Source organism: Salmo salar, chromosome 20 (genome assembly GCF_965601325.2).
Source record: "Salmo salar chromosome 20, fSalSal1, whole genome shotgun sequence".
NCBI classification, from domain to species: Eukaryota; Metazoa; Chordata; class Actinopteri; order Salmoniformes; family Salmonidae; genus Salmo; species Salmo salar.
The window spans coordinates 76,864,984-76,887,555 of record NC_138310.1 but is presented as its reverse complement, the minus strand read 5'-3'; the positions used below and the strand labels follow the sequence as shown (position 1 = coordinate 76,887,555).

Below are 22,572 nucleotides of genomic sequence, written 5' to 3'. Positions count from 1 at the left end.
GCGGTAACATACCACCTGACTACAACGGCGGTAACATACCACCTGACTACAACGGCGGTAACATACCACCTGACTACAACGGCGGTAACATACCACCTGACTACAACGGCGGTAACATACCACCTGACTACAGCGGCGGTAACATACCACCTGGCTACAGCGGCGGTAACATACCACCTGGCTACAGCGGCGGTAACATACCACCTGGCTACAGCGGCGGTAACATACCACCTGGCTACAGCGGCGGTAACATACCACCTGGCTACAGCGGCGGTAACATACCACCTGGCTACAGCGGCGGTAACATACCACCTGGCTACAGCGGCGGTAACATACCACCTGGCTACAGCGGCGGTAACATACCACCTGGCTACAGCGGCGGTAACATACCACCTGGCTACAGCGGCGGTAACATCAGATTTCTGAGTTTTACACATGATATGCTGATTCATTTTGGATCAGCTAATCACCAGCTATAGTGAGGAACATATTTAGAGACAGGCTAGAGGAGGAGTCAAGACAGGATTCTGATTAGGTTATTATTGCTACTTTTTAAAAATGGCTTGCTAGCAGTGAAAATGCCCTCATGTTCATAGAATAAAATATGAAAGAGTAGAATGGTAATACAGAACAGAGCTTCTGTATTCTAACATCGTATAAGCCATCCAGATATTTAAGAGCTGTTTTAACATGTTTATCTGTCCCTGTCATGTCCTCCTGTCCTGTTCTAGGCACCTGGTCAACTTCTTCCTGGTGTTGACACAGCTGGGATTCTGCAGTGCATACTTTGTGTTCCTGGCAGAGAATATAAAACAGGTAGGCTCTATTACCACCTATCGAATACAGACCAGTGTGTTGTTCTTAAAAGCTTACCAGTCAAGAACAGATGTGTGTTGAGTCTCCGTATACTCACCTATCAAATACAGACCAATATGGTGTGTTCTTAAAAGCCTACCAATCAAACAAACGACTGTGGAAGTGTCTCTGTACCATCTCTCTATCAAAAGCAATGGGTGTGTCACAAGTATGTGTCACTGACCAAATCAATCCTGTACAGATACTGAATTGGTATTATTAACTGGATGGTTTGAGCCCTGAATGGCTGACAGCCGTGGTATACTTAAGCAATAAGGCATGGGGGGTGTGGTATATGGCCAATATACCACGGCTAAGGGCTGTTCTTAAGCACGACACATAACGGAGTGCCTGGACACAACCCTTAGCCGTGGTATATTGGCCATATACCACAAACCTCTGAGGTGCCTTATTGCTATTATAAACTGATTACCAACGTAATTAGAGCAGTAAAAATAAATGTTTCGTCATACCCGTGGTATGTTAGCCAATCAGCATTCAGGGCTTGAACCACCCAGTTTATAATAGATCGTATACTACGTGTATGACAAAACATTTCGATTTACTGCTCTAATGACGTTGGTAACCAGTTTATAATAGCAATACGCTACTCTGAGTTTTTTGGGGTTTAGGCACGACGTAATATTGGCCAACTATGGCCAATATTTGGTATATTGGTCAATATTTGGCAAATATTGCATCGTGCCTAAGAATCTTAGCCATGGAATATTGGCCCTATACCACTGATACCAATAACCCATATTCAACTGAGCTGCCTAACCTATCAATCCCGGTTGCTTGGTGATGTACCCCTCTATTAGATGGTGTGTTTGGAGGATTACCTCTTGTCATCCCAACTCTTGAGCTGTTCTAATGGTTGACTTGCAGTGACACACAACGTTCCCTAGGAGACGCTAGTGGTGTTTCATTTCTGAGCTCTCTGCTTGCCTGACTTTCTCAGCCTCTCTTTCTTTCTTTCCCTCTCGTGCTCCCACACAATTTCTAAACTGTATTAGATGGTGATCTCTTCCTTATGGACTAGCATAGATAGTCAACCATTTCCATATGGACAATGATAAAGACTTCATGCAGTGCCTCTTTAATTCAAAACTCAAATGTGATTATTTGGTAGGGCATAGCCAGGAGTAGTAATATCAGAGTGATGAAGTATGGTACAATCTTATATTGAAATGGACTGAAACTCTTAAACACTTATGATGGAACATTTTAAAAATCTATTTCTCTCTCTTTCTATCTCTAACATAGTTTATTGTTATTTATTGGGTTGCAACTCCTCAATCCAAACATGTAGCATCATTAGGCCTTCTGCTAACTGCCGTACTACGTACTCTCGGTGGTCTCAGTTCATCAGAAAACATTTACTGCTGACCCGGGTCTCTCTGTGTGTGTTTAGGCTCAATATACTAATTGTTTTCGCTCATATAGGAGTACACACAGAAGATGTATTTGTCAAAAGCTGAGCAAAGCTTCCTATTGGTAGTTAAACAAACAGTGGGGTTGAACGGGGCAAAGCCACCAGAGCTTTAGAATTTTTAAACATGGAAGATGAGATATGAGTGTCTAGTTGTTCTGAATTAGAAAAAATAACATAGCTTTAATGATCTGTATAGCGCTGGTTGGTTGGCCCGTTGCATTGTGGGTACATCTCTATTCCCAAACTAGGTTCTAATACCTTTTTGTTTTCACTGTAAATTAACTCTTTAAACTCTTATTTTCACAGTTTTTATCCATGGCGACCATTTAGCCAGAGGTGGAATGTGCACCATGCTGCCTTTTGTTCTTTTAGAGCTTGATGTCATAGCCAGGATCATATTCTGGACTGCCATTGGTCCATACTAGAGGTGTGCCCTCTTTAGAGGACATGGGGTCTGCCCAGGTCATTTATATTATAGTACTTTATTTACAAAAAAACTAGTTTATTAAAAGAACGATTTTCTATTATGTTGACGAGATATTCCAGTGACCGCTTTAACAATGGCAATACATGTCCTCAAAGATGGAAGGCAGGCGGGCGGAGGCAAGATCTGGTGGTACCATTCTAGCCAATGAGAGGGCAGATGCGTGTGTCAACAACTGGCCATAGAGATAGAGGACTCATCTTTTTATCATTGTCCATATTCAATAAATAATAGGTTACTGGATATATACTGCTCAAAAAAATAAAGGGGACACTTAAACAACACATCCTAGATCTGAATGAAATAAATAATCTTATTAAATACTTTTTTCTTTACATAGTTGAATGTGCTGACAACAAAATCACACAAAAATAATCAATGGAAATCCAATTTATCAACCCATGGAGGTCTGGATTTGGAGTCACACTCAAAATTAAAGTGGAAAACCACACTACAGGCTGATCCAACTTTGATGTAATGTCCTTAAAACAAGTCAAAATGAGGCTCAGTAGTGTGTGTGGCCTCCACGTGCCTGTATGACCTCCCTACAACGCCTGGGCATGCTCCTGATGAGGTGGCGGATGGTCTCCTGAGGGATCTCCTCCCAGACCTGGACTAAAGCATCCGCCAACTCCTGGACAGTCTGTGGTGCAACGTGGCGTTGGTGGATGGAGCGAGACATGATGTCCCAGATGTGCTCAATTGGATTCAGGTCTGGGGAACGGGCAGGCCAGTCCATAGCATCAATGCCTTCCTCTTGCAGGAACTGCTGACACACTCCAGCCACATGAGGTCTAGCATTGTCTTGCATTAGGAGGAACCCAGGGCCAACCGCACCAGCATATGATCTCACAAGGGGTCTGAGGATCTCATCTCGGTACCTAATGGCAGTCAGGCTACCTCTGGCGAGCACATGGAGGGCTGTGCGGCCCCCCAAAGAAATGCCACCCCACACCATGACTGACCCACCGCCAAACCGGTCATTCTGGAGGATGTTGCAGGCAGCAGAACGTTCTCCACGGCGTCTCCAGACTCTGTCACGTCTGTCACGTGTTCAGTGTGAACCTGCTTTCATCTGTGAAGAGCACAGGGAGCCAGTGGCGAATTTGCCAATCTTGGTGTTCTCTGGCAAATGCCAAACGTCCTGCACGGTGTTGGGCTGTAAGCACAACCCCCACCTGTGGACGTCGGGCCCTCATACCACCCTCATGGAGTCTGTTTCTGACCGTTTGAGCAGACGCATGCACATTTGTGGCCTGCTGGAGGTCATTTTGCAGGGCTCTGGCAGTGCTTCTCCTGCTCCTGCTTGCACAAAGGCGGAGGTAGTGGTCCTGCTGCTGGGTTGTTGCCCTCCTACGGCCTCCTCCACATCTCCTGATGTACTGGCCTGTCTCCTGGTAGCGCCTCCATGCTCTGGACACTACGCTGACAGACACAGCAAACCTTCTTGCCACAGCTTGCATTGATGTGCCATCCTGGATGAGCTGCACTACCTGAGCCACTTGTGTGGGTTGTAGACTCCGTCTCATGCTACCACTAGAGTGACAGCACCGCCAGCATTCAAAAGTGACCAAAACATCAGCCAGGAAGCATAGGAACTGAGAAGTGGTCTGTGGTCCCCACCTGCAGAACCACTCCTTTATTTGGGGTGTCTTGCTAATTGCCTATAATTTCCACCTGTTGTCTATTCCATTTGCACAACAGCATGTGAAATGTATTGTCAATCAGTGTTGCTTCCTAAGTGGACAGTTTGATTTCACAGAAGTGTGATTGACTTGGAGTTACATTGTGTTGTTTAAGTGTTCCCTTTATTTTTTTGAGCAGTGTATTTCAGTAGAGTTCTTTGGGACATGTATGTAAGTGCAATATGTATTATCTAACTGGACTGGTGTCCATCTCCTCTCCTTGGTGCTTAGTTATGAGACGATGTGATTCAGTTTTCCTCCTTATGGGATTATGTGAGGCTATATCAGTGTGCATTATTTAATACTAGTTGTCTAGAGCTAGGAAGGAAGCCCTGTACTGCTCTATCATATGAAATCAATACCACACACTGCCTTTTCTCTCTCTTTCTCTCTTCGTCGCTCTCTATCCCCCCTCCCTCTCTACCCTCCCCCTTCTTTCTCTCTCTTTCTTGCATTATTTATTTCCTGGCATCCACAACAAACAAGCTTACATGCATAAACATAGTAGATATTCAGTTTACAACACAGTTTGTAAAAGCAGTCATACATTACTGTAGTAAATGCACTCTCGGGGCTGTGCCATTGAACCTACAGCAGCACATAGAGGTAAACTTCCCTGTGGCTCAGTTGGTAGAGCATGGTGTGTGCAACGCCAGGGTTGTGGGTTCGATTCCCACGGGGGGCCAGTACACAAAAAAAAAAAAAAAAAAAAAAATGCATGAAATGAAATGTATGCATTCACTACTGTAAGTCGCTCTGGATAAGAGCGTCTGCTAAATGACTAAAATGTAAATGTAAATGTAAACACCAACAAAAAGTCTCTTAATAGAGCGTTGGGCCACAATGAGCCAGAACAGCTTCAATGCACCTTGGAATAGATTCTGCAAGTGTCTGGAACTCTGTTGGAGGGATGCGACACCATTCGTCCACTAGAATTTGGTGTTTAGTTGATGGTGATGGAAAACGCGGTCTCAAGTGCCACTCCAGAATCGCCCACAAGTGTTCAATTGGGTTGAGATCTGGTGACTGAGACACTCTCTCACTCACACACGTTATACATGTCTATTATATTGACAAGTTATTCCAGTGATTGCTCTAAAAATGGAAATAGATCTTTGTATCTGTGCAGTTATTGCCTTAATGGTGCTGCCCATGCTGTCACAGACGCTGTTTCCATTTTCAAGTAGTCAATTTTCTACCTCATTGTCTGATTGCTCTCAACTCATTGGAATCCCCACCCAGTTGATTACTTTAAAATGATGGAAGCCTTCAATGTCCATGCTAAAACGGGTTATATCCATGATCGCTATGACAACGGGCACAACTCCGATAGTCATTTTATTTTTCAAAGTTGCCAACATGCCACGTGCGTTCACTTCTATCAGTGCGTTCGTAACAACCTAACCATTACACAACTTCTGTTCGATCAAATAAGCCTCACAAAGCAAATTAGCAATTCAGTTTGATGACCAACTTCAACACTTTTTCTCATTGACCTTAAATTCCTTAATTCGTCTGCATATTTTCATGGAAAGATTATGAGCGGAGTAAAACATCTCGCTTCACCTCTTCCTCTCTTGTATCCTTCATTTATTTAAGTGTTTCCTTTATTTTGGCAGTTACCTGTACATACCCATCTCTGTATGTGTTCATAGTATGACAACAGCTAGCTACATACAGTGCATTCGGAAAGTATTCCGACCCAATGAGTTTTTCCACATTTTGTTACGTTACAGCCTTATTCTAAAATGGATTAAAACATTTTTTTTATCCTCATCAATCTTCACACACTACCACATAATGACAAAGCGAAAACAGGTTTTTAGATATTTGTATTATGTATTAAATGTATTGTATTAAAATTGTATAAAAAATTGTATTGTATTAAACATAAGTATTCAGACCCTTTTGCTCTGAGACTTGAAATTGAGCTCAGTTGAATCCTGTTTCCATTGATCATTCTTGAGCTGTTTCTACAACTTGATTGTAGATTCAATGGATTGGACATGATTTGGAAAGGCACACAGCAGTCTATATAAGGTCTCACAGTTGACAGTGCATGTCAGAGGAAAAACCAAGCTATAAGGTTGAAGGCATTGCCTGTAATTATGGGGCATTGTGTTTTGTAGATTGAGTAATAAAAAAAATAACACATTTTACAATAAGGCTGTAATGTAACAAAATGTGGAAAAAGTGAAGGGGTCTGAATACTTTTTGAATGCTCATACTGCTGATGGTTTATGGGTGACGTGGAGTAGCTGTGTAGATGGATCGAGAATGTGGTGAATGGGGGCGATATGACGAATTAATAAGCTCTTTAGTTAGATTTATTTAATCAGTCTTTAAAGCAAGGTCATCAATTGAAAACCTGTTTTTATTTAAAACACCTTGAGTAGCTTGAGGTGGTGAGTGAGTGACTTATGATAATTAGAAGCGAGTTAATGGGTGAACGAATTACACACTGTATTTCCAGGTAGCACCATTTCTCTCCATGCATTCGTAGCCCTCCACCTCTGGGACTGGGAGACTAGCGGTTAAGAGCGTTGGGCTAGTAACCGAAAGGTTGCTGGTTTGAATCCTCCGACCGACTAGGTGAAAGATCTGTTGATGTGCCCTTGAGCAAGGCACTTAACGCTAATTGCTACTCTTAAGTGGCTCTGGATAAGAGTGTCTGCTAAATGAATAAAATGTAATAGCAGACAGTCTAATTTGATGAAACCCTGATCTTTCTAGCCTGTCTGAGCTGTGGGATAAGATGGAATCATGAGGATATCATTTGGAACCCCCCCCCCCTCCCTCATCTCCTCTACCCCCTCCCATTTCTAGTCCACTCCCTGGTGTTGTGTTGAATATTCATTAATCCCGGAAAGTTTCTTGATCGTTTTTCTCTGGGAAAAGCTTTTGTTGTTGATAGAAGTGGGATAGCTGCTTATCGACAAGCATGAGGCCAATCCACTTCTTCACTTCCATGATAAGCTCCTAAAATGGTTTTGTCTGGCGAGGAGAGAACACGCAGTAGCCTTAATTGCAGTCTGTAGATTTAGTGGGATCTCTATCTGAAGGTCTATCGGAAGGTTCCTTCCTGAAGGTTGACAGGGTGATGGGGTGAGGTGAGTTTCACTCATGAACAGACCACCATTAATCACGTGTGTGTGTGTGTGTGTGTGTGTGTGTGTGTATCCATTCCTTCCTCTCTAGGTCGTTGAGGGATACCAAGGTGTAAACATCACCCTGGCAGATGAATCCCTGTCATTTGCCAACACCTCCATGGTGCCAGCCCCGGTCCCTCTACCCACCATGGTGCCCTCTGAGCCCTGGGCACTGGACCTGCGTCTTTACATGCTCTTCTTCCTGCCCTTCCTCATCCTACTGGTGTTCATGAAGGACCTGAAGAACATGGCCGTCCTGTCGTTGCTGGCCAACGTCTGCATGGCCGTCAGCGTCATAATCATCTTCCAGTACATCACGACGGTAAGCATGTTGTTTACACTGTTGTTATGGCTGTCAGGGTCATCATCTTCCAGTACATCACGACGGTAAGCATGTTGTTTACACTGTGGTTATGGCTGTCAGGGTCATAATCATCTTCCAGTACATCACGACGGTAAGCATGTTGTTTACACTGTGGTTATGGCTGTCAGGGTCATAATCATCTTCCAGTACATCACGACGGTAAGCATGTTGTTTACACTGTGGTTATGGCTGTCAGGGTCATCATCTTCCAGTACATCACGACGGTAAGCATGTTGTTTACACTGTGGTTATGGCTGTCAGGGTCATCATCTTCCAGTACATCACGACGGTAAGCATGTTGTTTACACTGTGGTTATGGCTGTCAGGGTCATAATCATCTTCCAGTACATCACGACGGTAAGCATGTTGTTTACACTGTGGTTATGGCTGTCAGCGTCATAATCATCTTCCAGTACATCACGACGGTAAGCATGTTGTTTACACTGTGGTTATGGCTGTCAGCGTCATAATCATCTTCCAGTACATCACGACGGTAAGCATGTTGTTTACACTGTGGTTATGGCTGTCAGGGTCATCATCTTCCAGTACATCACGACGGTAAGCATGTTGTTTACACTGTGGTTATGGCTGTCAGCGTCATAATCATCTTCCAGTACATCACGACGGTAAGCATGTTGTTTACACTGTGGTTATGGCCGTCAGGGTCATCATCTTCCAGTACATCACGACGGTAAGCATGTTGTTTACACTGTGGTTATGGCTGTCAGCGTCATAATCATCTTCCAGTACATCACGACGGTAAGCATGTTGTTTACACTGTGGTTATGGCCGTCAGGGTCATAATCATCTTCCAGTACATCACGACGGTAAGCATGTTGTTTACACTGTGGTTATGGCTGTCAGGGTCATCATCTTCCAGTACATCACGACGGTAAGCATGTTGTTTACACTGTGGTTATGGCCGTCAGGGTCATCATCTTCCAGTACATCACGACGGTAAGCATGTTGTTTACACTGTGGTTATGGCTGTCAGCGTCATAATCATCTTCCAGTACATCACGACGGTAAGCATGTTGTTTACACTGTGGTTATGGCTGTCAGGGTCATCATCTTCCAGTACATCACGACGGTAAGCATGTTGTTTACACTGTTGTTATGGCTGTCAGGGTCATCATCTTCCAGTACATCACGACGGTAAGCATGTTGTTTACACTGTTGTTATGGCTGTCAGGGTCATCATCTTCCAGTACATCACGACGGTAAGCATGTTGTTTACACTGTGGTTATGGCTGTCAGCGTCATAATCATCTTCCAGTACATCACGACGGTAAGCATGTTGTTTACACTGTGGTTATGGCTGTCAGGGTCATAATCATCTTCCAGTACATCACGACGGTAAGCATGTTGTTTACACTGTGGTTATGGCTGTCAGCGTCATAATCATCTTCCAGTACATCACGACGGTAAGCATGTTGTTTACACTGTGGTTATGGCTGTCAGCGTCATAATCATCTTCCAGTACATCACGACGGTAAGCATGTTGTTTACACTGTGGTTATGGCTGTCAGGGTCATCATCTTCCAGTACATCACGACGGTAAGCATGTTGTTTACACTGTGGTTATGGCTGTCAGCGTCATCATCTTCCAGTACATCACGACGGTAAGCATGTTGTTTACACTGTGGTTATGGCTGTCAGGGTCATAATCATCTTCCAGTACATCACGACGGTAAGCATGTTGTTTACACTGTGGTTATGGCTGTCAGGGTCATAATCATCTTCCAGTACATCACGACGGTAAGCATGTTGTTTACACTGTGGTTATGGCTGTCAGGGTCATCATCTTCCAGTACATCACGACGGTAAGCATGTTGTTTACACTGTGGTTATGGCTGTCAGGGTCATAATCATCTTCCAGTACATCACGACGGTAAGCATGTTGTTTACACTGTGGTTATGGCTGTCAGGGTCATAATCATCTTCCAGTACATCACGACGGTAAGCATGTTGTTTACACTGTGGTTATGGCTGTCAGGGTCATAATCATCTTCCAGTACATCACGACGGTAAGCATGTTGTTTACACTGTGGTTATGGCTGTCAGGGTCATAATCATCTTCCAGTACATCACGACGGTAAGCATGTTGTTTACACTGTGGTTATGGCTGTCAGGGTCATCATCTTCCAGTACATCACGACGGTAAGCATGTTGTTTACACTGTGGTTATGGCTGTCAGGGTCATCATCTTCCAGTACATCACGACGGTAAGCATGTTGTTGTTATGGCCATCAGCATCATCTTCCAGTGCATCACGACGGTAAGTGGAATAAGTCAATGGGAAACGGTTATCCATGTTTAACACTACACTAGTACAATTTGTTTGTGGTAGTGACGCTCCAGATGTTGTTGTCCACCAGCACAACGGTTCTCAACCTGGGCACTTAAAATCTGTGATTCAAATGGGTATGTGGGAAGATTATGTATTCTTCTTTGGACATGTCTATTTTCTCCAGCACCTTATCGAGGAAGTCTGTGTGAGACACACACACCATACCCCCAGCTGTTGTACACTGTTTTTACACTGTTGTGGAGACGCGCCCCCTTGTGTTGGCTTTGATATTGACCTGAAGCCTGTCTTCAGTGTACCTCAGACAGAGACATGGCTAAAAATAATGTAGCTAGGTCCTCCCGAGTGATGCAGTGGTCTAAGGCACTGCATCGCAGTGCTTGAGGCATCACTACAGACCCGGGTTCGATCCCAGGCTGTGTCACAACCGGTGGTGACCGGGAGTCCCATAGGGCGGCGCACAATTGGCCCAGCGTCGTTAGGGGAGGGTTTCGCCGTGGGGGCTTTACTTGGCTCATCGCTTTGTGGCGGGCCGGGCCCCTGCAGGCTGACTTCGGTTGTCAGTTGAACGGTGTTTCCTCCGACACATGCAGCTGGCTTCCGGGTTATGCGGGCGGGTGTTAAGAAGTGTGGTTTGGCGGGTCATGTTTCGGAGGACGCATGACTCGACCTTCGCCTCTCCCGAGCCCGTTGGGGAGTTGCAGCGATGAGATAAGATCGTAATCACGGAAAAATTATGTAGCTTATGTAACTGAATGCCTGTAGGTTAAATGGTAAGCATCTTTGGCAATTACCAATTGACTGTGAACAATCTGGTCTGTGTGTGTGTGTGTGTGTGTGTGTGTGTAAGCTACTGTATGTGTGTGTGGGAACTGGGAAGTAGCTGCCTGTGTAAAATATTGAATCTCCCTGTGGTCTGCATATGTCTGCTGTGAAAGATCATACCCCTTGTGTCTGTACTGTCTGCTTCTGTGAAACGTGAGACTCCCTTGTATCCACTACATGTCTCCTGTGTACTGCTGAGCGATTTAAAAACCAACATTTAAACAACTAATTTACAGTTTTTTTTGTTGTGAGCTCGATGTGCAGTTTCTGTAGAGAGACACTACCGGTCTAAAGTTTTAGAACTCAATTTTTCCTGTTTTTATTGAAATTCACACAGTTTAATGTCTTAATGTACTCTGAAATGAAAGCATAGAACAAATAAACAATTGGAGACAAAAAATAAATCATGGAATCCTTTTGTTCAACAAAATGTAATCTACATTTTTGACTCATCAAAGTAGCCAGCTTTTGCAGACATATCAGCCGAACATACTCGTGCCATTCTTTCTACAATGGAAATCAAATATTGTTCGGAAAGTTCTTCCTAACACTGTTGCAGAAATTCCCACAAATGTGTTGTAGGTTGCTTTGCTTTTCACCCTTCTGCCCAGTTCATCCCAAACCAGCTCAATGGGGTTTAAGGCTGGAGACTGTGCTCGCCATTCCATGATTTGAAGCCTACCGTCTTGTTCTTTTCTTCGATGGTAGTTCTGACATAGCCTAGAGGTATGTTTTGGGTCATTATCTTGCTTTAGGGTAAACCCTTGACCAATACACCAGAGGGTATTGCATGGCGCTGCAAAATGCTGTGGTAGCAGTTTTGGTGTAAGGTGTCACTCACTCTGTGCAAGTCGCCGACTCTGGATCCAGCAAAAGAGCCCGAGACATCGTCCTCCATGTTTGACAGTTGGTGTCACACACTGAGGAACCATCCTTTTCCCTCCTCGATGGTGTACAAAAACCCTGCGTGATGAACCGAAGATTTACAATTTTGATTCATGATAAAGCGGTGCTTTATGGCCCAGGCAAGCCTCTCATTCTTATTTTGCAATTTTAGCAATGGCTTTCTTACTGCCACTCGACCTGTCAAACCTTCAGCTTGAAGTCTTCTCGTCACAGTTGAAACTGAGACTTGCTTACATCAACCAGTGTTAAGTTGTGCTTGAAGTTGTTGTCCTGTGAGCCGGCTATCACGCAAGCTGTTGACTCAGAAACTTGTCTTCTGATTCTGTTTTGGCTTTGGGTCTGTCAGACCTCTTCCTATCAGTTTTCCATTTCAGTTTTGATAAAATGTTTTTACACATTAAATGCACTATGCATTATGTGGGTTGAACGTTTGTCATGACAATTTTGGATCCCAATGATAATAACTAACAATCAATAAGCTTTGACTAATCCCCAAGGTTTGTAAGACACTGGGTTAATAATAATTAGTCAGACTCAGCTTCTGCAAAAGGTCTGTACAGTTTATTCAGAGAACGTTCTGAAGTCCATAATACAAAGACATCCATTTTATAGTTAACTCCTTACTTACGCACATACCTCCACACAAACAGTAGATATCCTACGCACATACATCCACACAAACAATAGGTGAGTTGTATCCATCCCCAGAGTTCTCACCACTGTTTATCTCTACCCAGCGCTGTCAGTTCCATTCCCCCGAGATTAGAGGAACCTTGAAAATGACTCCCTGTCCTATCATAAGTTTCTCAGAGTTCTAGCCAGGTCGGGTCAAACACAGTTGAATTGTTCTCGGTAGTTTCTTAGACACACACACACATTTCTATCCTTCAAATCTCTACCAAACCTTACTGGACTTACATTTAGTACTTTAATTATTCATTATATATGCTACATAACCTAATAATCACTAATAGTTAGGTTTCAGGGTCGGATTATTTACTCATTACCTTTAAACATATAAATTCCCTTATCAACGTTAACAATAAAGTATAGGGTCCATTGTTTGTCTATGACTGGTCTTTACAATGAAAGATTGAACAGTCAGTGTCAGGGTGCACGTTGTTTCTATGAGCGATGAAGAACAACTTTTAAAAGCTTGTCTACTTGGACTGTTCCCAAGGTCATTCTAAGAATACAATTAGGCATTTTGGAGCAGATTGACATCAGATGTAAGTGTTCCTGACGTGTCGTGTTATCCAGCGTTGATTGCTGTTTTAGATTTCCCACAGAAGGTTGTGCCAGCCAGGGTTGTGTATCTGCGAGTGTGTGTGGCACATCCCTCAGCTGTGTGGCTGGGTGGCTGGGCAGTGTTCCGGGCCGTGGTCTAGGTGCCCTTGTGAACAGCCCTCATCAATCACCAGCTGAATTATGTTTTAAATAGATTCATTAGGACCCCTGTCAGTCGCTGGGCGTCTCTGTGTGACGCGGTAGACGACACGCGTCCACAGGGGAACACAACACTGCATCCCTAATTCACCGTTGGGTTGACGGCTAGGTTGTTAGGTCACCTATCTCCATTTCTCCTCCCTCTCTTTCTGTTCTGTCTCTTAGTCTCTGACTAATGGACTCTCTTACTGTCCTTTCTTTCATTCCTTCCACTCTGTGCCTGGGATTCTTCTTTTTCTCTGTTCCCTCTCTCGCTGTCTCACTCGGTTTTATCTGTGAGTCAGGGGAAATCTTGCCCTCTCTTCACTGTGTCTCTGAGCCAGTGTCTCTTGTGTCCTTGGCAGTGATGAGGAAGTTGATTCTGTTCTATAGGCCCTTGTGGGAGTAGCTCCTCTGTCAGACTGTCATTGTCCCTGTTTTCCTAAACGCTTGCTCTTCTGTCTGCTGTCGCCCCTCTCTGACAGGATTTTGGAGACCTTCAACGTCTCCCTCTCACTTCCCCATTGGGCAAGTTCCCCTTCTTCTTCGGAACAGCCATCTTTGCCTTCGAAGGCATCGGAGTGGTAAGTACTCTTCAACAACTGGGACTCTATTTGCCCAAACCCTTATGTAGTTAGAAACACCTGATTGGTTCCGGCACTTATGTGACCAGCTCTGGATTGGATGATGATTGGGGGCCACGGCTGCAGTTAAAAGCCTTGAACACTGCATGGCTAAGAGAATGTTCAGGCCAAGGATAGTATTAGTGTTGATGTCATATAATTGATCCAGGGTGAATAGTGAGGGTGGTGAGATCACATACTCATCTAACCCTCAGCGTGGTCGTTAACAGGAGGATGCATCCGGTTTTACAGGGGAAATGGAAAGAGTGCCTGACTTCCGCTTTTGGACGTTAACAAGTCGACACCACTCCATCTTAACTCCACATTTACTGGATTGGTTGAACAGTGTGAAAGTGAACCTCCCCACGGCAGTTCATTTTTTTCTCATCAGGACCAGAAAGAAAAACGCTGCTCAGGTGTGCCTGCTACGTTAGGTTAACCTTAGCTAGGTTAAATGCTGACCTCAGATGAGGGGGTTGAAGAACGGAAAAGTCCAATGATAACTCCTGGTGAGGGGGTTAAACTGGGCTAATCAGAGGGTTAAGCTAGCGCTAACCTTTAGCTGGAGCTGGGGATTCAGTGGGGATGGTGTCCTGCAGATAAGGATAAGTGTGTGTGTGTGTGTGTGTGCGCTCGTTTGCCCGCCATGGGCATGATGATGTATGAGGTAGTACCACGGTGTGTTGACAGAGGGGCAGAGGAATACTCCCTGACCGCCGCTAACCCATTAATCAGCCAACCGGTGGGCACAGGGTGATGGCCGACACGTCACCACGACAACCCGACAGACAGAGACGGCAGCCAGGCCTCTCTGGATCAGAACATCTCCCTAGAGAGGGAGGAAGAAAGAGAGAAGAGTACAAAATAAGAGAGAAAGGTTGTGGAGAGAATTGCTGATGCTGCTCAGATAGGATAGATGGCCGGGAAGGAAGAATGAATGATAGCAGATGAAGTAAAGAAATAATTGAAGTAGTTAGGCCTCCTCCAGCTATCCCATTCCACACGGAGTGCCTTCTCTCTCTCTCCTCTCTCTCTTCTCTCTCTTGGAGGGATCCACGACCATATGGGTTCTCTCAGTCACCCTGACAGGGTAATTATCCGCCTGGGGATGTGATCTTCACACCATTCCCCTGGGATAAGCAATGGGAAAGGGAGAGAACCCGCCTGAAACGGCTGTCACTGGGCCAATTGGTAATAACTGATTGGCCAGCGCTGCTGCCAGTAAAAACGTATCTAACAGAGGGAAGGGGTTGGGTTAAATGTGGAAGACACATTTTGGGTTAAATGCGTTCAGTTGTGCAACTGTCTTAGGTGTCCCCTTTCCTTTTCCACATCTCCAGTAGGTACTTGACTTCTGTTAGCTCAAACTATGGTTCCTTCTAGCACTAAAAACTGGGCCAAAGTGCTTTGGTATGCTTCTCACTTACTGACATACCTTTATCTGTACATTCTCCACCTGTCTCTCCAGCACAGAGTTCATAAAACAGAGAACTAGTTCAGCTCCCTGCAGATACTCTTGGCGCTTATGCTAATTGTGATGGCTAGGCCAGCTAAAGCAACTTTTAGGTGTTTTGGCTTTGGGCTTCAGGGTTTAAAGGAAGGTTATTAAGGTGGGTTGCGGGTTTCTTTCCAAACAATCATCTAAACCCCCTTTAATCCTCACCTTGTCAGAAGATCTCTCTCTCCTCTCTCAAGGATAAACTAAGACTGTAAGTAAGTATTTTAAGACGGTAGATTAGCGCAAGGCTGTGTGCTGCACCTTTGGATGCCTCTGCTTTTGATTCCAGGGAGTTTATATGTAGTGTTTGATTCCAGGGAGTTTATATGTAGTGTTTGATTCCAGGGAGTTTATATGTAGTGTTTGATTCCAGGGAGTTTATATGTAGTGTTTGATTCCAGGGAGTTTATATGTAGTGTTTGATTCCAGGGAGTTTATATGTAGTGTTTTTGATTCCAGGGAGTTTATATGTAGTGTTTTTGATTCCAGGGAGTTTATATGTAGTGTTTTTGATTCCAGGGAGTTTATATGTAGTGTTTTTGATTCCAGGGAGTTTATATGTAGTGTTTGATTCCAGGGAGTTTATATGTAGTGTTTGATTCCAGGGAGTTTATATGTAGTGTTTGATTCCAGGGAGTTTATATGTAGTGTTTGATTCCAGGGAGTTTATATGTAGTGTTTGAGTCCAGGGAGTTTATAGGTAAGTGTTAGATTCCAGGGAGTTTATATGTAGTGTTTGAGTCCAGGGAGTTTATAGGTAAGTGTTAGATTCCAGGGAGTTTATATGTAGTGTTTTTGATTCCAGGGAGTTTATAGGTAAGTGTTTGATTCCAGGGAGTTTATATGTAGTGTTTTTAATTCCAGGGAGTTTATATGTAGTGTTTGATTCCAGGGAGTTTATATGTAGTGTTTGATTCCAGGGAGTTTATATGTAGTGTTTGATTCCAGGGAGTTTATAGGTAAGTGTTTGATTCCAGGGAGTTTATAGGTAAGTGTTTGATTCCAGGGAGTTTATAGGTAAGTGTTTGATTCCAGGGAGTTTATAGGTAAGTGTTTGATTCCAGGGAGTTTATAGGTAAGTGTTTGATTCCAGGGAGTTTATAGGTAAGTGTTTGATTCCAGGGAGTTTATATGTAGTGTTTGATTCCAGGGAGTTTATATGTAGTGTTTGATTCCAGGGAGTTTATATGTAGTGTTTGATTCCAGGGAGTTTATATGTAGTGTTTTTGATTCCAGGGAGTTTATAGGTAGTGTTTTTGATTCCAGGGAGTTTATAGGTAAGTGTTTAATTCCAGGGAGTTTATATGTAGTGTTTTTAATTCCAGGGAGTTTATAGGTAGTGTTTTTAATTCCAGGGAGTTCATATGTAGTGTTTTTAATTCCAGGGAGTTCATATGTAGTGTTTTTAATTCCAGGGAGTTTATATGTAGTGTTTGATTCCAGGGAGTTTATATGTAGTGTTTGAGTCCAGGGAGTTTATAGGTAAGTGTTAGATTCCAGGGAGTTTATAGGTAAGTGTTTGATTCCAGGGAGTTTATATGTAGTGTTTTTAATTCCAGGGAGTTCATATGTAGTGTTTTTAATTCCAGGGAGTTTATATGTAGTGTTTGATTCCAGGGAGTTTATATGTAGTGTTTGATTCCAGGGAGTTTATATGTAGTGTTTGATTCCAGGGAGTTTATATGTAGTGTTTGATTCCAGGGAGTTTATATGTAGTGTTTAATTCCAGGGAGTTTATAGGTAAGTGTTTTTAATTCCAGGGAGTTTATAGGTAAGTGTTTTTTAATTCCAGGGAGTTTATAGGTAAGTGTTTTTTAATTCCAGGGAGTTTATAGGTAAGTGTTTTTAATTCCAGGGAGTTTATAGGTAAGTGTTTGATTCCAGGGAGTTTATAGGTAAGTGTTTGATTCCAGGGAGTTTATAGGTAAGTGTTTGATTCCAGGGAGTTTATAGGTAAGTGTTTGATTCCAGGGAGTTTATAGGTAAGTGTTTGATTCCAGGGAGTTTATAGGTAAGTGTTTGATTCCAGGGAGTTTATAGGTAAGTGTTTGATTCCAGGGAGTTTATAGGTAAGTGTTTGATTCCAGGGAGTTTATAGGTAAGTGTTTGATTCCAGGGAGTTTATAGGTAAGTGTTTGATTCCAGGGAGTTTATAGGTAAGTGTTTGGCTTCTTACCTCTCACTCTTCCATCAAGTCCAGGGTAGTTAGCAGATGGATACAGGCCGTGGGTGAAAGTCTTTGGTGAATTTGTTAAAGTTTTCTCCTCTGGCTCCGGGGAGAGGGGGAGGGCGAGAAAAGCCCCCAAAAAATGTAGTCCGGCACAGAATAATTGTTCTAATTTTTTTTTTAAAGAGAGACCGCTACTCGTGGCTATTGAGACAGGCTCCCTGGTTCTCTTGGCAGGTTATTTGTATACTGTGTAAATAGGCTGTTTTGTGCAGAGAGAGATTTCCATGATTTTGATCTCTCCACTTTCCCTGGGCTTTGCTTTTTACTTGTACGGAGAAGGCTTTGCTTTTTACTTGTACGGAGAAGGCTTTGCTTTTTACTTGTACGGAGAAGGCTTTGCTTTTTACTTGAACGGAGAAGGCTTTGCTTTTTACTTGTACGGAGAAGGCGTTGCTTTTTACTTGTACGGAGAAGGCTTTGCTTTTTACTTGAACGGAGAAGGCTTTGCTTTTTACTTGAACGGAGAAGGCTTTGCTTTTTACTTGTACGGAGAAGGCTTTGCTTTTTACTTGTACGGAGAAGGCTTTGCTTTTTACTTGTACGGAGAAGGCGTTGCTTTTTACTTGTACGGAGAAGGCTTTGCTTTTTACTTGTACGGAGAAGGCGTTGCTTTTTACTTGAACGGAGGAGGCTTTGCTTTTTACTTGAACGGAGAAGGCTTTGCTTTTTACTTGAACGGAGAAGGCTTTGCTTTTTACTTGTACGGAGAAGGCGTTGCTTTTTACTTGAACGGAGGAGGCTTTGCTTTTTACTTGAACGGAGAAGGCTTTGCTTTTTACTTGAACGGAGAAGGCTTTGCTTTTTACTTGTACGGAGAAGGCTTTGCTTTTTACTTGTACGGAGGAGGCTTTGCTTTTTACTTGTACGGAGAAGGCTTTGCTTTTTACTTGTACGGAGAAGGCGTTGCTTATTTGTGTCGTCACTCTACAGTAGATCCAATGTGCAATAGGCAAAATAGTTTTCCCCTCGGTCTCATGTCTTAATCTGTTTTCCAGAGGCCCCTTTCTCCTCCGTGGCTCACCTACCTGGATCACCTAATTTCTTTCTCTTTAATGGCAGGTCTAGTATTATCCTATGGCATGCCTGAGACACTTCTTTTGAACTAAAATTCTGAGGCTGAAAGTTCAGCTGGCCAGCCTGATCGATTGAAATACCAGAATGAGAAATGTAGCAGAGGACATAAATATTGTAATTAGGGATGGGGATTCGGCTCTTGCCTCAAACCAGGGTTTTATTGGGCTAGGGGTTTCTTAAAGGGTCTCCCGGGTGTGGAGGCTGACTGTTATGTAATGCTAATTCATACATACACTGTGCTTGGCTCCTCTACCCAGCACTGCCTGCTTCTCTGCGCAGGAGGTGAGTTCTGCAGTGGGCTGATTGAGCCTTGCTCACTGTAGGTTTCTGTATAAATAGACTCCATCTAATACCCTTGGCCTGGTGGTAGTGTAATAAAGGAAATGTATATAATATATATTTTTTTTAAGTATATTTTTTGCAAAAAAATATATGGGGGATTGGAAGTGATGTAGACAATTACATTGGAAGCTACAGTCTATCTGCAATACTAAAACTGATCTACCCACTAAAAAAATTAATATCAAAAAAAAAAAAAATGCTTCCGGCCAAGTTTGGAGGGTGTTGAAACCACTGGTACACTCGTATGTATTCATACATGAATACATATAGACATACACATGGATACCTACACCCCAAATGCATATGCTGGCGCTCTTACTAATGTAGGCTACTCTCTCTTACTTATCGATATTCATGGACACACACTGTTCAGTAATATACATGGACATGACGTATGTACGGTCCCGTGTGGCTCAGTTGGTAGAGCATGGTGTTTGTAACGCCAGGGTTGTGGGTTCGATTCCCACCCACGGGGGACCAGTACGGGAAAAAAAATTAAAATGTATGAAATGTATGCATTCACTACTGTAAGTCGCTCTGGATAAGAGCGTCTGCTAAATGACTAAAATGTAAATGTAAAATGTACACAAGCACATCCCAAGCTCATTTTGACATGTAGCATAGCATACCCATTTACACCCAAACAAACTCCAGTCTCCACATATGCAAACGCACTTTGTCTCTGTCACACTCTTTGCCCACTCTGCGTCTGTCCTGAGTGATGTATGAACAGATCCACAGCCTCATTTCGCCCGCACACACACACGCTATACTCTGGCCCAAGACTAACAGTGGAGAAAATCTGCCTAGGGTGGTGTAATACCATACAGTAATACAATGTAAAGTGATCATGTCTTACTGGTAGCAGGGACCTTTGACCTCTTCTCTCATTACAAGGGGATTGTGGCCAACCTGAGGTCAGCAGGAGTTAGTTGAGTTCACAACCTTTTGGCATAAACTCAAAATGGCTGTTGGGTTGCTGTGGTGCGAGAAAGACGACACAATGACTCAGGTGATTGGCTTAAGATTTGTTGCAATGCGCGGTTGGTGGCAGGTGATTGGCTGAGAGATAATGGCTGGCTAGGCCTCCCTTCCCTACCGACAATCCCGTATTGCCCTCTTCATTGCCTTAATACTAAATTGCCATCAATTAACCTTTAATTAACCTTTAATTGATGACAAATTAGTTAGATAGGTCAATGAAGGAGAACTGTTGTAATGACTACAGGCAGAGAGAGAGGCTGTTCTTTAGCGTTATGTGACTGCTTAATCTGCCTGCATATTAGCCGCTCGAGTGCTAAGGTAGTGGCGAGCGAGAGAGCGTGTCTAACCGAAGGGGAGAGGGGGGCTGATGAACGTGATTCGACCTCATTGTTGTGTCGGACGGACGCCTTGAGAAAGAAATGACTTCTCACTTTGATATTCATGGTCAGGAACACATATTTGGGGGAATTAATGATTATAACATTTCAGCACTGATAAACTTCATAGTTTAGTGTCCTCATTGAATATTTTCTGTCTTTCAACCTCTCAATCTCTGACCTTGACTCTATATTTGCTTTCATTTTCTCTTTTCTCTTTCTGTTTCTCATTTACCATGCTCCTCTACCCAGTCTACTTCTTATCTTCCCTTTTGCTCTGTGTCGGTCTCCCTTTGTGTGTCGGTCTCCCTTTGTGTGTCGGTCTCCCTGTGCGTGTCGGTCTCCCTGTGCGTGTCGGTCTCCCTGTGCGTGTCGGTCTCCCTGTGCGTGTCGGTGTGCGTGTCGGTCTCCCTGTGCGTGTCGGTGTGCGTGTCGGTCTCCCTGTGCGTGTCGGTGTGTGTGTCGGTCTCCCTGTGCGTGTCGGTCTCCCTGTGCGTGTCGGTGTGCGTGTCGGTCTCCCTGTGCGTGTCGGTGTGCGTGTCGGTCTCCCTGTGCGTGTCGGTGTGCGTGTCGGTCTCCCTGTGCGTGTCGGTGTGCGTGTTGGTGTTGGTGTGCGTGTGCGTGTCAGTCTCCCTGTGCGTGTTGGTGTGCGTGTGCGTGTCAGTCTCCCTGTGCGTGTGCGTGTCAGTCTCCCTGTGCGTGTTGGTGTGCGTGTGCGTGTCAGTCTCCCTGTGCGTGTGCGTGTCAGTCTCCCTGTGCGTGTCAGTCTCCCTGTGCGTGTGCGTGTCGGTGTGCGTGTCAGTCTCCCTGTGCGTGTTGGTGTGCGTGTGCGTGTCAGTCTCCCTGTGCGTGTCGGTGTGCGTGTCGGTGTGCGTGTCGGTGTGCGTGTGCGTGTCAGTCTCCCTGTGCGTGTTGGTGTGCGTGTGCGTGTCAGTCTCCCTGTGCGTGTGCGTGTCAGTCTCCCTGTGCGTGTCAGTCTCCCTGTGCGTGTGCGTGTCGGTGTGCGTGTCAGTCTCCCTGTGCGTGTTGGTGTGCGTGTGCGTGTCAGTCTCCCTGTGCGTGTCGGTGTGCGTGTCGGTGTGCGTGTCGGTGTGCGTGTGCGTGTCAGTCTCCCTGTGCGTGTTGGTGTGCGTGTCGGTGTGCGTGTCAATCTCCCTGTGCGTGTCAGTCTCCCTGTGCGTGTCAGTCTCCCTGTGCGTGTCGGTCTCCCTGTGCGTGTCGGTCTCCCTGTGCGTGTGCGTGTCGGTCTCCCTGTGCGTGTCGGTGTGCGTGTCGGTGTGCGTGTCGGTCTCCCTGTGCGTGTTGGTGTGCGTGTTGGTGTTGGTGTGGGTGTGCGTGTCAGTCTCCCTGTGCGTGTTGGTGTGCGTGTGCGTGTCAGTCTCCCTGTGCGTGTTGGTGTGCGTGTGCGTGTCAGTCTCCCTGTGCGTGTGCGTGTCAGTCTCCCTGTGCGTGTGCGTGTCAGTCTCCCTGTGCGTGTGCGTGTCAGTCTCCCTGTGCGTGTGCGTGTGCGTGTCAGTCTCCCTGTGCGTGTGCGTGTCAGTCTCCCTGTGCGTGTGCGTGTCAGTCTCCCTGTGCGTGTGCGTGTGCGTGTCAGTCTCCCTGTGCGTGTGCGTGTCAGTCTCCCTGTGCGTGTCAGTCTCCCTGTGCGTGTGCGTGTCGGTGTGCGTGTCAGTCTCCCTGTGCGTGTTGGTGTGCGTGTGCGTGTCAGTCTCCGTGTGCGTGTCGGTGTGCGTGTCGGTGTGCGTGTGCGTGTCAGTCTCCCTGTGCGTGTTGGTGTGCGTGTGCGTGTCAGTCTCCCTGTGCGTGTCGGTGTGCGTGTCGGTGTGCGTGTCGGTGTGCGTGTGCGTGTCAGTCTCCCTGTGCGTGTTGGTGTGCGTGTCGGTGTGCGTGTCAGTCTCCCTGTGCGTGTCAGTCTCCCTGTGCGTGTCAGTCTCCCTGTGCGTGTGCGTGTCGGTCTCCCTGTGCGTGTCGGTGTGCGTGTCGGTGTGCGTGTCGGTCTCCCTGTGCG

General features: G+C 44.9%; 1 protein-coding gene and 1 non-coding gene across 7 annotated transcripts in view; both read left to right on the top strand.

Moving 5' to 3' along the window:
• slc36a4 (solute carrier family 36 member 4) overlaps positions 1-22,572 on the top strand; it is a 261,847-nt gene that overhangs the window by 17,328 nt on the left and 221,947 nt on the right. For all 6 annotated transcript variants that reach the window (XM_014163300.3, XM_014163299.3, XM_014163297.3 and 3 more), the window contains exons 8-10: positions 732-816; positions 7,658-7,930; positions 13,922-14,020. In XM_014163300.3, the coding sequence (XP_014018775.1) occupies positions 732-816; positions 7,658-7,930; positions 13,922-14,020 (457 nt within the window). The remainder of the gene's footprint in view (positions 1-731; positions 817-7,657; positions 7,931-13,921; positions 14,021-22,572) is intronic.
• Positions 19,606-19,679, top strand: trnat-ugu (transfer RNA threonine (anticodon UGU)). The gene has a single exon. It is a non-coding gene; the product is annotated as a tRNA-Thr (tRNA).